The sequence below is a fragment of the Pteropus alecto genome, unplaced genomic scaffold, assembly GCF_000325575.1.
Source record: "Pteropus alecto unplaced genomic scaffold, ASM32557v1 scaffold21, whole genome shotgun sequence".
Lineage (NCBI taxonomy): Eukaryota > Metazoa > Chordata > Mammalia > Chiroptera > Pteropodidae > Pteropus > Pteropus alecto.
The window spans coordinates 614,895-629,967 of record NW_006436282.1 but is presented as its reverse complement, the minus strand read 5'-3'; the positions used below and the strand labels follow the sequence as shown (position 1 = coordinate 629,967).

General features: G+C 37.4%; 1 protein-coding gene, 1 long non-coding RNA gene and 1 pseudogene across 3 annotated transcripts in view; 2 read left to right on the top strand and 1 right to left on the bottom strand.

Moving 5' to 3' along the window:
* PEX1 (peroxisomal biogenesis factor 1) overlaps nt 1–11,031 on the top strand; it is a 48,836-nt gene extending 37,805 nt beyond the window's left edge. The window contains exons 21-24 of the mRNA XM_006911893.3: nt 606–836; nt 1,895–2,092; nt 2,371–2,501; nt 10,710–11,031. Of these exons, the coding sequence (XP_006911955.1) occupies nt 606–836; nt 1,895–2,092; nt 2,371–2,501; nt 10,710–10,794 (645 nt within the window). The 3' untranslated portion in view covers nt 10,795–11,031. The remainder of the gene's footprint in view (nt 1–605; nt 837–1,894; nt 2,093–2,370; nt 2,502–10,709) is intronic.
* LOC112479748 lies at nt 741–9,992 on the bottom strand. 2 transcript variants are annotated; one of them, XR_003046324.1, is made up of 3 exons: nt 8,953–9,992; nt 3,516–4,562; nt 741–865 (listed from the first exon to the last, which is right to left on the bottom strand). It is a non-coding gene; the product is annotated as an uncharacterized LOC112479748 (long non-coding RNA). The 2 variants fall into 2 exon arrangements; XR_003046325.1 differs by having other exon boundaries at nt 781–878.
* Nucleotides 10,184–10,697, top strand: LOC102877737 (annotated as a pseudogene).
* Nucleotides 11,032–15,073: the final 4,042 nt, after the last annotated feature.

The following is a 15,073-nucleotide window of genomic DNA, read 5'->3' as shown; positions in this document are numbered from 1 at the left end:
TTAACCCTAGAACCAGCCTTTTCTCTAAGGGATAGTTTTTTAATTTTTCACCAGATAATTTGAACTCTGCTACATTATAGACTTTACCATATATTTTCTAGGAAGGGTTTTCCTGTATACTCCTTTCCTATACATTTTAATGAGGATTCTCGTGGGGCCTAACAGTTCCAGATCAGGTACTACCAAGCTTTTGCTGTTATTGCAAGCCATTTAAGGAGTTCTTTTTTTTTTTTCTTTCACTATCAGAAAAGGTATTTACCTGTAAAGCACTCTATAATGATAAAGCACTATATAACAAGGTTGATTTGCCATTTCACAGTAGAAAAATATGAATTGAAACACAGACATAAAAATAAAACCCAGAGGTCTGAGTCCTACATTTGTTACAATTTTGGGGGAGATATTTGGCAAATTACCTACATGTTCCAACTTGTCTTTTTTTAAAAAAGTTAAAATTTTATTATGTCTTTAGAACCATTAGAGAATAAAAGCTTTTTTTGAAAAATGCCTCAGATGTCCTCTTACTGGTCTATTAGAATGCGTTATTATTCCTGAGTTGTGGCTTATTTAGATCTTTATAACTGGTTGTCCTTTGTGTGTTTTAGGATGGAAATTCCAGTTCTGACAGTGACCTCAGTCTGTCTTCAATGGTTTTTCTTAACCATAGTAGTGGCTCCGACGATTCAGCTGGAGATGGAGAATGCGGCTTAGAGCAGTCCCTTGTTTCTCTAGAGATGTCTGAGATGCTTCCAGATGAATCCAGATTCAACGTGTACCGGCTCTACTTTGGAAGCTCTTACGAATCAGAACTTGGAAACGGAACCTCTTCTGATTTGGTACATTGTGCAGTTGTCATTGTACGGTTCTGAAATAGAAAGCTGTACATAGATGTAAAGTTGGACAGTGATCTGCCTCCTAACTAGCCCCACATGTCCTTTCTGGTTGGTTGGTTCTTCAGTAAAATAGTCTTCTTTTCCTCACTTACACTAATTAGTCATTTTTGTTCCTTAGTAAGAACTGTAAGACAGAGCTGGCAGCAAGGGGAAACCAAAGTAGCCAGTTGGTTTCTTTCAGGTTTATCTCCCTTCAGTGGTCTTCAAACATTTTCCAATTTATATTAAACTTAAATTCTATTATTTTAGAACTTTTGAGGCTAATGAGAAACTTGGTATAATAATGTCAAAAATTCCTGACAGCAAAATGTTAATTATTTGTAATACTTTGGGTGGAAAGTATAAGCACAGTGAAAAATTATGGGTAGTAATGTTTCTAAGAGGAAAATATTTAGATTAAATGTGAACAGTATCATTGTTTTTCTAAATTAAAACAGCATTCAACACATATCCCCCCAAAATTAACAGTGGTTCACTGTTATTTTATTGGCACACATAACATTTTTTCCTGTATTTAGTTATATTTTTCATTTTTTTTTATACATTGGCTTTATTCCAGTTTTTAAAAATATAAAAGTGACCTATTTTATTCCCAAGAATAGTAAGCTATTGTTTTATATTCTAGTCTTTAATTCTGTTTTCTGTTTCTTAACTTCTACGTAGAAATGTCTTAGAACCTTCTATTTGTTGAAGACTAAGAATAAGGCTCATTTGGAACCTATCCCTAGGGCATTGGTATGGCGGACTTAATAACAAAGCATTAAAAGGACCTTATGTATGGCAGTTTTCACTCTACAATGGTTCAACAATGTAGATATAAATGAACTTTTAGAGAATATGAACATATTTCAAACTTGCTTGATTAGTTAATTAAAAATAAGCTTATTCATGTTAAGGTTTTAGTGCTTAAAATTTTTAATTTTATCTTTGATAAATATACTTTTTTTCAGTTTCTCTCTCCTTCTTCCTTCCTTCTCTCATTATTATACTTTACTATGCAGAGCTCACAGTGCCTGTCTGCACCAAGCTCCATGACTCAGGATTTTCATGGATTGCCTGGGAAAGAGCAGTTGTTTTCACAACCGCCAGTGTTTAGAACGGCTTCACAAGAAGGTTACCAAGAACTTACACAGGAACAAAGAGATCAATTGAGAGCAGATATCAGTATTATCAAAAGCAGATACCGGAGCCAAAGTGGAGTATGGCTTTTCTTTTCCCCCATCCATTATAATTTTAAAAACTTTTAAAATTTTTTCCTTTTTTGATATGTCTTTGATTTGTAAATGAGCTATATTTATAGAAGGTACTGAAACACTTTGATCAAATGGTTATGTGCTTCCTGCTTTCAAACTATTTTTAGTAATCTTATGAGAAAGGGAATGCACAGTCTCCTGAGAAAAATGATGAAAAGAAATAATGCTTGGACTGCTGCTTTTTAAATTATGTTCTAAGTTAACTTTTTGTTGTTGTTTTTAAGGAAGATGACTCCCTTAACCAGCCAAGACGAACCAAAACCAGTCCAGCTATTAGTCAGTCACATTTAATGTCTGCACTGAGTCACACAAGACCATCCATTAGTGAAGACGACTGGAAGAATTTTACTGAGCTGTAAGCAACAGATTCTTATTTGTACGCATAGATATTATTAGAGGTGACAGTTATTCACTTAAACTTTTAAAGTCCTTATTTAAAACCACAAATATTTTAAATATTTTAAAACCAATTCAGAAAATTTGTTCAGTAGCTGTGCATTTAAACATCCTCAAACTTCAGGAGTGTAGAAGTCAAAACTGAATTTAATTAACCAGTTCATTTGATTATATTTTAATTATTTATAATGAACTGATTTAATTTTTAAAATCTTTGAATAAATGAAAGGAAAATTAAAAGTTCAAAATGATTCCAACATAGTTTGCAAAAGTTGTCATGAAAAATATACCTGTTTTGCTTTCAAAATAATTTATATTTTATTACTTTCAAGAACATTCAAAATCATTCAAGTTTATTCACTTGTGGACCATGTTTAGGACATTTGCATTTATAAGCTTCTTGTCTATGTAGTGATTTAAGAGTCCATGACCCTTAAACTGAAGACTATTCTAGGTCAACGATTCAACTTAATTCAAGAAATATATTTTTCCTGGTCTTTAGAGGTTACAACTCTTGTTTAATTTTGCAGTACTTTGGGGTGCACATTGTAAGGGTGGAAAAGTTTTCTAGGTTCTTTGGCTGATCTATTAAACTAACATAAGACAAATTAATAGGAGAAAAACACACTTAACTGCATATATACAGGAGCCCCATAAAAATATGAGACTCAAAGGCAGTTGAGGCTTATATACTATCCTGAGCTCAGGAAAGGGACGGGCTGGGGATTTAAAAGGGAAGGAAGGTAAGAAGAGCACATGTATGGTAAATAGATATTTGCCCTGCTGTGCAGGTAAATCATTCACATAAAAAAGTTATCTCTGGTAATAGCTCATTCTGGTACAGGTTCCCTATCTAAATTCTTTTAGGCAGTTTTCCTGAGTTTGCTGGGTCTTGATTCCCTTTAGTTCAAAATAATCTACCTGCCAAAGTGGCACAATTTGGGGTAGCATATTCTGTTCCTTTCAGTCCCACCTTTGAAACTTCACTAAGAAGTTCCATAGTCAAGAAGTTGAGTTGGTAGATTGCCCCATCTCATCAAACCAGTCCTGAGAACAGGTCAGTTAAACAGTTGTGTCTCTCACTGCAGGAGGCGGTGGGTGATACAGGTGAGCTCCTAAAGTTAGGCCTTTATTGTACAAGCAGTCAGGTATTTAATAAGAGGTATGTCTATGGAAACAAAAGAAAACGAAGGTTAATGATTAGAGCAGACTATAAACCTAGTTCTGAGGGCAGCCAGTTGAGATTTCTAGATGTCGGGGCAAAAGCATCTTTTATAGTTTGAATGTCTCTGATGATGTCCTTGGATGTTCAGGTAAACTTTCTGAGTGACCTGCACAGCAACAGACATGAAGATTGTCCATACATGAGCTGTTCTGGTGATTTCTTGGAAGTTTATATCACATTCACATTCAGTTTGTCGGACTTCAGGAAAATGGCAGCTTTTGTTTATATATAGTGATTCCAGATCGAGTACGATAATTTAGAAATATTAATTTGGAGAGTTGTAGCCAACTATTGAAGGAAAGTAAAAGAATTCAAGATCTAGTCCACTTTACAGATAGAAAACAAAATATCAAAGACAGTTAACAGCACTAAAATCTGATATCCACAAAGATGTATTGCTGACATAAATTCTCTCTCTGCAATCACCCCGTTTCTATCAAAGGTAAAATTAATCTGTTTGCAAATTAAGTGTACTTTCAATAAACTTGGCCTGATTATTTGTATAAGTACAGCAAGACTATATAGCCTCTTAAGGCTAGGAAGCCAAGCCAAGGCCTCACCATCAGATTTTGCTTGTAATAGCTATATATTTGAGTTCATTCCTCTGTTCTCAGGGTCCCCAAGGTATCGTGAGGTTCCTGCAATTGCCGGAAAGTGATGTTCCTACTCACCTGCTACGGCTACTGGGGACCCTGTAAGCTGGGTATCAGGCTGGTTTTCCAAGGGGCTTTATTGGCTCCATAAAGTCAACCTGAGTTCCATAAAACTGTCCGGTTATATATGAGTCTGTGCATTCTGCAAAATAATCAGCAAAACAATAACTGTCTGTAAATGACAAAAGACTTAATGGCCATGATTAAAGATCTGATGAAAGTTCATTTTAATGCAGTTGACAAGGAGATTTGGTTATTTCTGTGACACAATATTTTTAAGATGATAACTGGAATTATGACTGATACTACATAATAGATTTTTAAAAATTTTATATAATTTCTGGAACACATTAATGACATATATCCATAAAGCTAGAACCTAAAGGTTTATTACTTCTGGGTTTGTGTAAGTACACGTTATGATGTTCCTCAAAACTGCAAAATTGCCTAATGACTCATTTCTCAACATATCCCCATCATTAAATTCTACATGACTGTGTATCAAATAAGCCTAATTAGTCTAACATCTCTTTATAAGGAGAGAACAAATGTTTTGAGATTCTTAAGATGTGCCAGAGGCTTTCTTAAAAATTCCAAAATGAGTTTGAGGTCAAAAAGGCTTCATTTAGAATTTGATCTGGGGGAATTTTGTCACATATGTCAAAAGGTTTTAAAAACAGTCAAATAGGATTATAGGTCAATGAAATGACATATAGTTAGTTATCCATTAACCAAAGTGACAGACATTTCAGGCAAATACGGAAAGTTATATAGATGTAAAAACAAAACAAAAACATAGCTCTTTTTAATAGAGAAGACTGTTTTCTTAAGTCATCAGACATGAAGCATAGGAAATTATTTTTATAAAATACAGAATCTTTGTTTTCTAGGCCAATTAAAAAGTAAAGCAGAACCAACCTTTCATAAGCTTATCAACAGCAGACCAATAGTCCAAGAAAAATTTGTCCTTTTAGTAGATGAAAGAAAATTAAGTTTTAGTTTTGCATAAATACACTACTGATAATAAATCTTTTTTAAAAAATCCTTATAGTAAATTTATTCCATTTTAGCCAGCTTGACTACACAAAGTAAAATTCTCTCCAACTTTCTATATCCATTTAGTTTGTCATTTTTCCTCTTTCTCATTTTGAAAGTTGTTTTACTTTACGATAAAATTATTTTTTCCCTTAACAAAAATACATCTCCATACCTTTTTACCAAAAACACATCCTACTTTCCTTGTATACCGAGTTATTTTCCTTACTGTTTCTTGTTTTAATTACATGTATTAGAATTCTTAACCCTTGAAAACCTTAATTTCTAGTAATGATGAAGTGCTACACTAGCAGTCTGTAGATTGGCAAATCTATGAATACATTTCATAATTTCTAGAAGCATGTGCTTTTTTTAAAGGTACAGTATTTCACTGTAGTATAGGACATATTTACCAAAGTAGATAAACCTATGTTTAGTAATTAATGTTTTGGTATTTTAGCTTTTTAAAAAGTGATCTATATATTATTCAATGAACTTCTATCGTTTAACTCAGCAAAACACTAAGGGTGTAAGTTACCAGAGAGATTTGGGAAACTATTCAAGTAGACCTCATAAAACAATTATTATTGAAAAGTTCACTTAAAAACTTTAATTCACTTTTTCTTAACAATCATATTTAAATTACTTATGAAACTTTCATGAGACATTAAAACAGCCATCATGACAAATTTTGTAGCAGCTATAACATGAACTTATTTGACTAAGAAATCCAGGTAGAATAAAAAGTTGTATGTCTGCATTTTATTAAATGCTGATAATTCTAAAAACATCCCAATTTTAATTAAACCAATAAACTTCTAGCTATTTTTTTACCAAAGATTATTCCAGATCACGTAAACTTGAAAAGCATTTGGGTTAGTTTCTATTATATTTCTGAGAGTTTAGAAATATGATAAGTGCTTATTTTTCTTTAAGCCATTTAGAGCTTTTTTACAAATTAATTTTGGCAATACCATCTGTAGGTAGAAAAATATTACATATACATAACCTTTATCCATAGATATACATAAACACACAGACAGAGACCTATAGTTTCCATTTTAAAATTTTACCCACGAATCAGGTATACCAGTACAAAACTCATTTATTTATACGTAACAGTTGAATCCAAATTGTGTCTTTGGTAGACAGAACAGGTTAAGGTTATCCCCTGAAATGGTAAAGCTTTTTACTGATATTTCTGGAGATGACTTTTGTATTTGCCCTCGACACTCTTATGGAGGCTGTGGACTAGATTTTGGGCAAGGAAGTTTTTATATAGCAGTCTGTATTTCAGAAAGTCCTTCCCCCTTTTCAATCTCAGGTGGTTATGGGCAGTGTTTTAGTTATCTCCTGAAGTGTTTATATATTTATCAAAGACATGGTAAGATTTATATCTTCAAGGGACAGAAAGAATGCAAGTTTTCTAGGATTTATAGTCCTATGAAGTATATTTTTCTATTATCAGAAGTCTAGGGTAATTATTTAAAATTTTCCTTTTTAGGACAATTCTGTTCTAAATGTAAGCATTTTGAAATGACTAGGGGCGGTTTGGGAGTTGGTAAAGATAGGTGGACTTTGAAATGTTTCTAGAGCCACATTTCTGGTTTAGCAAAGACTCCAATTTGTAAAATAAGGATAGTCACTTTTAATTGGGTTGCAACCTGAATGCTGTCTAGAGGCTGGCCCATCCATCCAGGTACCTGCAGATTTTCCATTAAGATTCCAGTGTTCTGAAGCTTCAGGGTTTAATGCAGTATGTTTTTTAAAATTATGTATGAAGTGTTCCATAAAGGCCTCTGAATATTTTCCCTTTTTTTCCTGAGTGTCCAGTTCAACCTTTGATCATTTAACCTTAGGGGTAAGAGGCTCTACCATTGCTTATTTTAGCCCCTGAACATTGCCCTCCGGCCCATCTATTTCATGATCATTTATAGGAGGGCCTGGGAAAAATTCTAATCATCGGGTTTTCCAAGTGAGCCATCTGGCTTGTCTGATAACTACAGTCTAATCTAATCAAGGTCGGGGAGAATACCCCTTAGCAGCCAGTCAAGGTGCCAGGAATGAGGTTTTAATAGGCTGTGATCTTTCAGACTCCTCTCCACAGCTGGTAGGATGTTCTGAACATGGAGGCTAAAGGGCTCTATAATTTAATAGATCTCCTCTCCTTGAGACATGAATTCTTTGTGGTAGGGAGCCCAGGATACATCCACAAGTGACATGATTCTTCTAAATTGACTTCCTGGCTTTCAGCATGTACTGAGTAACCTGTATACCCCAGACCTGGAGAGCAGGCCAGAGTGTTGTCCGTAAACCTTGTGGGGAAAGGGAAGTTAAAACTAGCAGACAGGGATGGCTTTTGAGAAGGGGACTTTACAGTGGATGTGGTAATTTGTTTTTTCACCTTGTTAAGGGAGTTGCTAAAACTAGCTATTGTACTCCTTTACGTCCCCTTTTCAATTTAATCTTTCTGCTGGTACCAGTAAAACAGTTGTTTAGCATGTGAGCTCTCTAAATGTTTTCAAATATTGAAGTTTTTCCAATTAAAAGCATCCATCATCTGACCATTGACAAGCAGGCTCTTATATTAATCTCAATAGTGATTCAAACCAGTTAGCCTTTTATGGCTTAACCATGGATATAAGAAGTGTCCTAAAAGAGGGTGCAAAAGATAACCGCCTTCACAAGATCCATAAAGTTTACTTGCAGAAAAAACCTTTGTTGTCACAGGTGGTAAAAATGGTATAATGAAGTGTTTCCGGTTGCCCATGAGAACCAGTACCTCCAGCCACAGACCTGCTAATCTGTGACACTGGGCAGGCACTGCTGGAATGGGACTTTTTCAGCACTAACAAAACAATGAATGTTGAGATGCCAAATGTCCCTTATGGGCTAGGAGCCCTTTTGACAAACTCCCCCATGGCTGGCACCGTCAGACAAGGAGTACTGCTTGTCACTTCATGTCCCAGGTCCTGAGTCTATTCAGCTGGCCTCCAGATACAAACTGATACTTAAACCTTCTGGCTTGCAGAGACGAGAAGATATTCTCACTGGACACAAAGCCAGGCTCTTAAGATGTAGAACAAGACAAGAGGAAAACCTCATCCGGCTTTTTTACCAAAGGGGTGCCCACGGCGAAGTTCGTCTAACTAGATGCAGGTCTAGTGAGAGCCGTGAACTCACTGGTTTCTAAGGCTGGCTCGAACCATAGGCTTATAGGGCCTATGCCAGCATTCTGCCCTATGGCTTTCCTCCTATGCCAAGTTACACAAAAGACAGACAAAAATAAACAACCATCTCTGGGAGGAAGGGGATCAATAGAAAACAAGAGTACACCTAACAAATCTCTACCAGAGTCGCTATACCCAAAGAACGAGTTCACACAAATATTTCCTCCTGCTAATCTAAACTTAGAAAAAGGAAAAGACTCTTACCACTCTCACTCCCCCTGGACCCTGCGAGCAGAAATCCGAGCCTGACAACATAAGAATTCTTACCTTTCGCTGGCTCTTGTCTCAGGGTCTCTCAGCTGCAGCAGCCTGGAATGAGCAGCATCCAGCCAGTGGTGAGCTGCACGTTCCCTTATTCCCGTCCAGCTTCTTTGGTCTAACTAAATGGACATAAGACAGAATAACAGGAGAAAAATGTTAATTTTCCTTGGCTATCTTGAGCCAAGGAAAGGGCCAGGGGCCAGGGCTTCAAAGGGGAGGAAAGCAGTTCACAGCAAGACAAGAGGAGCAAATGTTTGCCCTGCCGGGAGTTAAGTCTTTCAGATAAAAAAAAATAAAATAAAATACCTTTGGCAATAGCGCTCTTTCTGGTGCAGGCCCCCTATCTAAATTCTTCTAGGCAGGTAAAGGAGAAGTAAAAAAAAACTTTTCCTAAGACTGCTGGGTCTTGATTTGCTTTAGCTCAGAATAACTCATGCCAAAGTGGTACGTTTTGGGGTGGCATAATTCTGCTTCCCTTCAACATACATAAGGATTATGTGCTTATTGTAGAAAATCCAGAAAACAGAGAAGGAAAAATAAAACGAATTCCCCTCAATCCCACCACCTCCCAAAACATACTTGTGTACTAAGACACGCTGCACATATTGTCGTATAGCAGCCCCCTTCATCCATCCATCTTGAATATTCTCTCACATGTGAAATATGTTACTATATTTTTAACATCATTTTACAGTATTGCTATGCCACATATCTAATTGTGGGCCTTTTGTTTCCAGCTTTTTACTACTATAAGCAATGTGATAATGAACATTCTTAGAGCTGAATGTTTGCACATATCCTTAATTATTTCACTGAGATAGAGCTAGAATTGTTGCATCACAGGGTACTCAAATTTTTAAGGCTTTTGAAATCTGTTGCTATATTGCCTTCCAGAAGCGCTGTGCATGTATATTCCAACAGCAATATATTGAGTGCCCATTTCACCACATCCTCAGTAACATGAGTATCATAGTATTTCTCTAAACTAGGCCTATTTGAAATATTATATCTTGTTTAAAAATGTACATTTCTTTGATTAAAACTATCAAAGTTATATTTTTTATATTACTCTTTGCTATTTGTATTTTAGCTTTTCTAACTTGTCTCTTCATCTCTTTGCTTCTTTTTCTTTTGGGGTGTTCAACTTCTGAAAATATATTTGTAAGAACTTTAATTTGTTACAAAATTTTTTTTCCAATTTGTTATTTCCCTTCTTAAAACATAATTCTCTTCTCTTTCCGCCATCTTTCCGTGCCACCTTAATGGTGTGCAGGAATGTCTGGCTGCTGCTCTCAAGAGCATCAACAATGCTGAAAAGAGGCGAATGCCTGGTTCTTATTAGGCCATGCTGCAAAGTCATCGTCTGCTTTCTGTGATGATGAAGCATGGTTACACTGGCAAATTTGAAATAACTGATGAACACAGAGCTGGGGAAATTGTTGTCAACCTCGCGGCCAAGTTAAACAAGTGTGGAGTGATCAGCCCCAGATCTAATGTGCAATACAAAGATCTAGAAAAATGGCAGAACGACCTACTCCTGTCCGGTCAGTTTGGTTTCATTGTACTGAAAACCTAAGCAGGCATCGTGGAGAAGCAAGACAAAAACGCACAGGAGGGAAAATCTTGGGATTCTTTGTCTAGGGATATAATAAATAAATACGTGCAAATAAAATGCCTCAATAGACCAAAAACAATTCTGTATGCAAACAATCCATTGTCTTATCATTTACATGTATTAAATATTATCTCATTTTTCTTTTTAGGTATGAAAACTTTCAAAATCCAAAGAGGAGGAAAAATCAAAGTGGAACAATGTTTCGACCTGGACAGAAAGTAACTCTAGCATAAAATATACTTCTGATTCTTTTTTGTGTGTGTGTGTGACTTGTCCCGATGTTGTAACAGTAAAAATGGTGTCTGTAAATTTTTTAACAAATTAATCTATAAAAATCACAGATTGGTAAACCTGTGGTTATGTAATGACCAGGATTACTTAAGATTAATATCGTGTAATAAATTGGATTATTTATAAGAGATTCTGTATCCTATTTCCTATAAATGTATATTAACTGCTTAATGAAATAATACTGGCCAAATGGTATAACGAATTTTTTTCTCCTCTGAATAGAGAATGTAATTAAATATATTTCTTAGAACTCACTGACAGTTGCATATTCAACATCTTGCTGGCATTTGGCAAGTTTTATGCTTTAGCAACTTCTTGACTGTTTTAGAAATAAAATATCCTATTATTTACTGATCTAATTATCTGTTCTTATATTAGCAAATGTGTGGAATTTATACAAAATTCAAATAAACGTAATTATTCCCTTAGCAGAAATGAGATCGCATATACTCCAGCCAGTTCCAGGCCAGGATCTTGAATGATGTCCATTCCCTAGCTCCATCATGACTTTATCTTGATAACCTATGAACTGATTGTAAAGTCAGCCACCATCAACACAAACTATGTATAGTAATATGGTAAGGAGAAAGGAAAAAAGAGAAAGTTAGATAAAATATACATATAAATAACATGAGATGGCAAAGAAAAATGTCCAGGCAGTAACCACTGCGCTTTCTGCAGCTAATCATGAGACCATGGCTGGTAATTTTGGCCTCTCTCTTCCATTACTTATTCCATCTCTCCTGACTTCAGCCAGTACATTGGTGGACTAGAGTCCTTTATGGTGGGATGGTCTAAACCTTCACTCCTATGTGAATGATTAGTGGCCTACATAAGATCACAGAAGTTTTCCATTAAGCTGTACCATAAATATTAATATTACCACATGGTTCCACCCATACTTCTCCCATCCCCCATTGTATAGCAGCAACTCTATTCATGCAGGCAACTGCATAACCCTCCCCTTCTACACCATTGGAATCATCAGTGTTCCTCTCATGAAAGCATTCCTTATTTGCTTACCTCTAAACTAGCAAAGCCCAGAATCACAGGGCATAGAAGCAAAGATTTTAGGGCGACTATTAGGTATTAACTGAGTGACACTTGTACTTCGGTTCCCAGATCCATGTACTAAGGGCATGATTACGGGTTCGCAGCATATACTAAACGTACTACATCTTGCAGAACAGTACTTCAACCTCAAAGAGTTGTCTCCCCAGGCCAGCTGTTTCAGGGTGATGTGTGTTTATATTTAAGTCCAGTGAATTCCAAGAGTAGCCCACCACCTTACTCTTTACTTCCTCGTTGATGATCAGAAGCAAGTGTCATTTGGGATATCATAAATAGAAGCATGTAGTGAGTCCATGAAAGATGGTGTTGGCAGAGGTTTGAAGGACAGACAAGGCAGATGCAATTCCAGAACATATCCCCACCAGGATGTATTAATGCACTTAACTGCCTCCTCTCTGATAAAAGAGGAAGAAATGCATTCACTCCTCCATGAGGCACCATCTGGTCTCCCCTGGGTGAGCATCTATGTGGTTGGTCACTGCTGCTGACAAGTAGGCTGTCAAGACAGATGGACAGATCAGCGTTGGTGAATGGAAATACACATCAGAGACTGCACATAGACACCCCTCCCTGTTATCCCTGCCACTGGCCACTTCATGAATCTATTAAACTAGGTGGCTGGAGATGAAGGCTGACATCTACAGAGAGGTATAGAACACCTGATTATTAAAAGCACTGAGGACTTTTAGCTGAACATTCACATGCCACATTCTCACTCAGCTGAGTCCAAGAACTCTGGCTCTACCTTCTTCCTAGACCTCCTCGCAGCCAGTTTCACCATCATGTTCTTTCTAAATCTCTGATCTACTGATTTATTAGCCACCATCTAGAAATCAGCATAGATTTTATATCAGATATCTCTACCTCCTGGCAAAATGAGAGAGACATGTTGCTCAGAAAATCTGCTCCTTTAGGGGACTTCTGTCTCCACTGGCTGTCGGTCTGTCCCCCGACTATAGTGGTAGTGCCTTCATTCTGACAGGTCACTGGAGTACTGAGTGTCTAGGAATTAACATTAATGCAGACCCAGTGTTTCTGATAATCAATCCCAAGCACGTATGGTTATTTCTCAGGACACCTGGGAAATGGCCTGGTGAATGGCTTCGGGTCCTCTGGAGAAGAGTCACAGGAAGGAAGGTCCATAGCAAGTACTCATGACGTTACCACGGGGCCCTTGCCCCAGACACCCGGCTTTTCCTTTGCTCTTGGGCTGACCTAGACCTGAGAACTGGGTCTTAAGAACCCCACAATTAGGCAGCACCAAAGATCCCTGCAGGTCAGACCATTGTAATTAATGTGCTGGCTTTGCTGCTGAATATGGTAGCCACATTCGCCTGGCCTCCCACGTTGCAGCTACCTGACCTCTGCTACCCCAGGATCCACTCACTTCTACTAAAATCACGGAGCCCATTTTTACTGCAACATCTCCCACTTGCATGCCCATCTATTGTTGCAGATTCTACAGACTGACTCAACATCATTCCATCACCCTCTCCCTTGCCTTCCTATGCCCCCTGGAAAGTAAATTACTGAGTCATGTGATCTCCATCTAGACAACGAGTGTAGGTTGGCAGAAGTTTCTGGGGTGGGCTTCCTTCCGGGAATGAGGGCACAATGTCTGGAGATGCAGCAACCATCTTGCAAACATGAGGGTGAAAAACCACAGGCAACTGATGGCCGAGTAAGAAAACAGGAGAAGCCTGGTTCCCTGATGGCACCATGGAGCTGACATATCAGCTCTGGATGTCCTAGTAGACTTTTTATTCCTGAGACAGATAAACCTGTTGTTTACTTCTGAGTAGGGTTCCTATTGTAGCCCAAACTAGTCCTAACAAATTCACCAATTTATTTCTTAAGACCTTGCTGAGGAAAGTGTTTTCTGACATTCCCACTACCTTGGGGGACAGAGTTGGATGATGGTAAGCTGGTCAGCATGCCTATCTCACAAAGTCTTTGGATTTCTTTCTTTATATTATACCAAGATATCTCAGGCATCTCAACTTTATTCAGTGTGAATCACTGGGTCTGGGTTCCAATTACCCAACTGTGGAATCAGTTAGAACATTCCCAGGTGCTGATGCAGCACACTGAATCAAAAATTAAGTACATTAATTTAAAAAAATTAACTGCATAATTCAACTTGACCCATAATTATGTTCTTCCCAATGTAAAACATAATATAAATGAAACATTTTAAAATTGATTCAGAGCCGCCATCCCAGAGGAACTGCCTTCGATGGGCACTTCATTTCTGGGAATAATTTGTAATATTTTGGTTAGCTGTGTTGCCACTGTATGCTGTGGGCTGCCAAATTCAGGCCTCTTAATACGAATTAAATTTTCTTTGCTCTCGGACTTTACTAGTCCCAAATTCCACCTTATTTTCTTGATAGCCTTTTGCCTCTGACCACTTTTGGTACTGATTTCTGTATCCATCAGGGTTTTCAGTTGTAAGCAGCAGAAACCAACCCTGGCCTTTTCAAGCAGAAAAAGAATTTATGAAAAGCTTATTGGGGCTAGAAAGCAAAGAGATGATCAAAGACTGGTGGAGTCATGTCACCAGTCTTTGGGAGACATGAGAACTGGCTTAGAGAGGCTCCCACTCAAAAAACACAAAACAAAACAAAACAAAACAAAGCAAAACAAAACAAAACAAAACAAAACAAAAAACAGGCCTCTGAGAGCCAATCAACACCAACCTCTCACAAAAGGCCCTGCTGTAGATGACATCATCCCACCCGTAGCTCTCAAAGCCTGCCCATTCCGGAACTTCTGGGTTTCTGAAAACCTGGCTTGAGATCAGTAGTCTGCTCTGTGAAAGGAGTCCAGGCCTCACCAGTGTAGCTCGTAGTTACTATAGTAAGCAAAAAAATCTCAGCTTTATATTTTTATTTCAGATATTGAGTGGTGGTCTCATCATCCTTGGATATTTCCCTAGCCCGTATGAATAATTCTTAACCTGAAATTTAGTCAGCTATGAAGAGTCTGACAGGGAGAGAGCTTCCTAAAGCAAAGGACACCAGCAAGCGCCTCTTGCCATAGAGACAGTCACTTCTTCAGACAGCTTCCCAGCTGTGGAAAAAGAGCATCCTCAAGAGACCCCAGAATCCATCTTCCTTCATGAAGTGAGCTTCACGAAGAGCCTTCCGT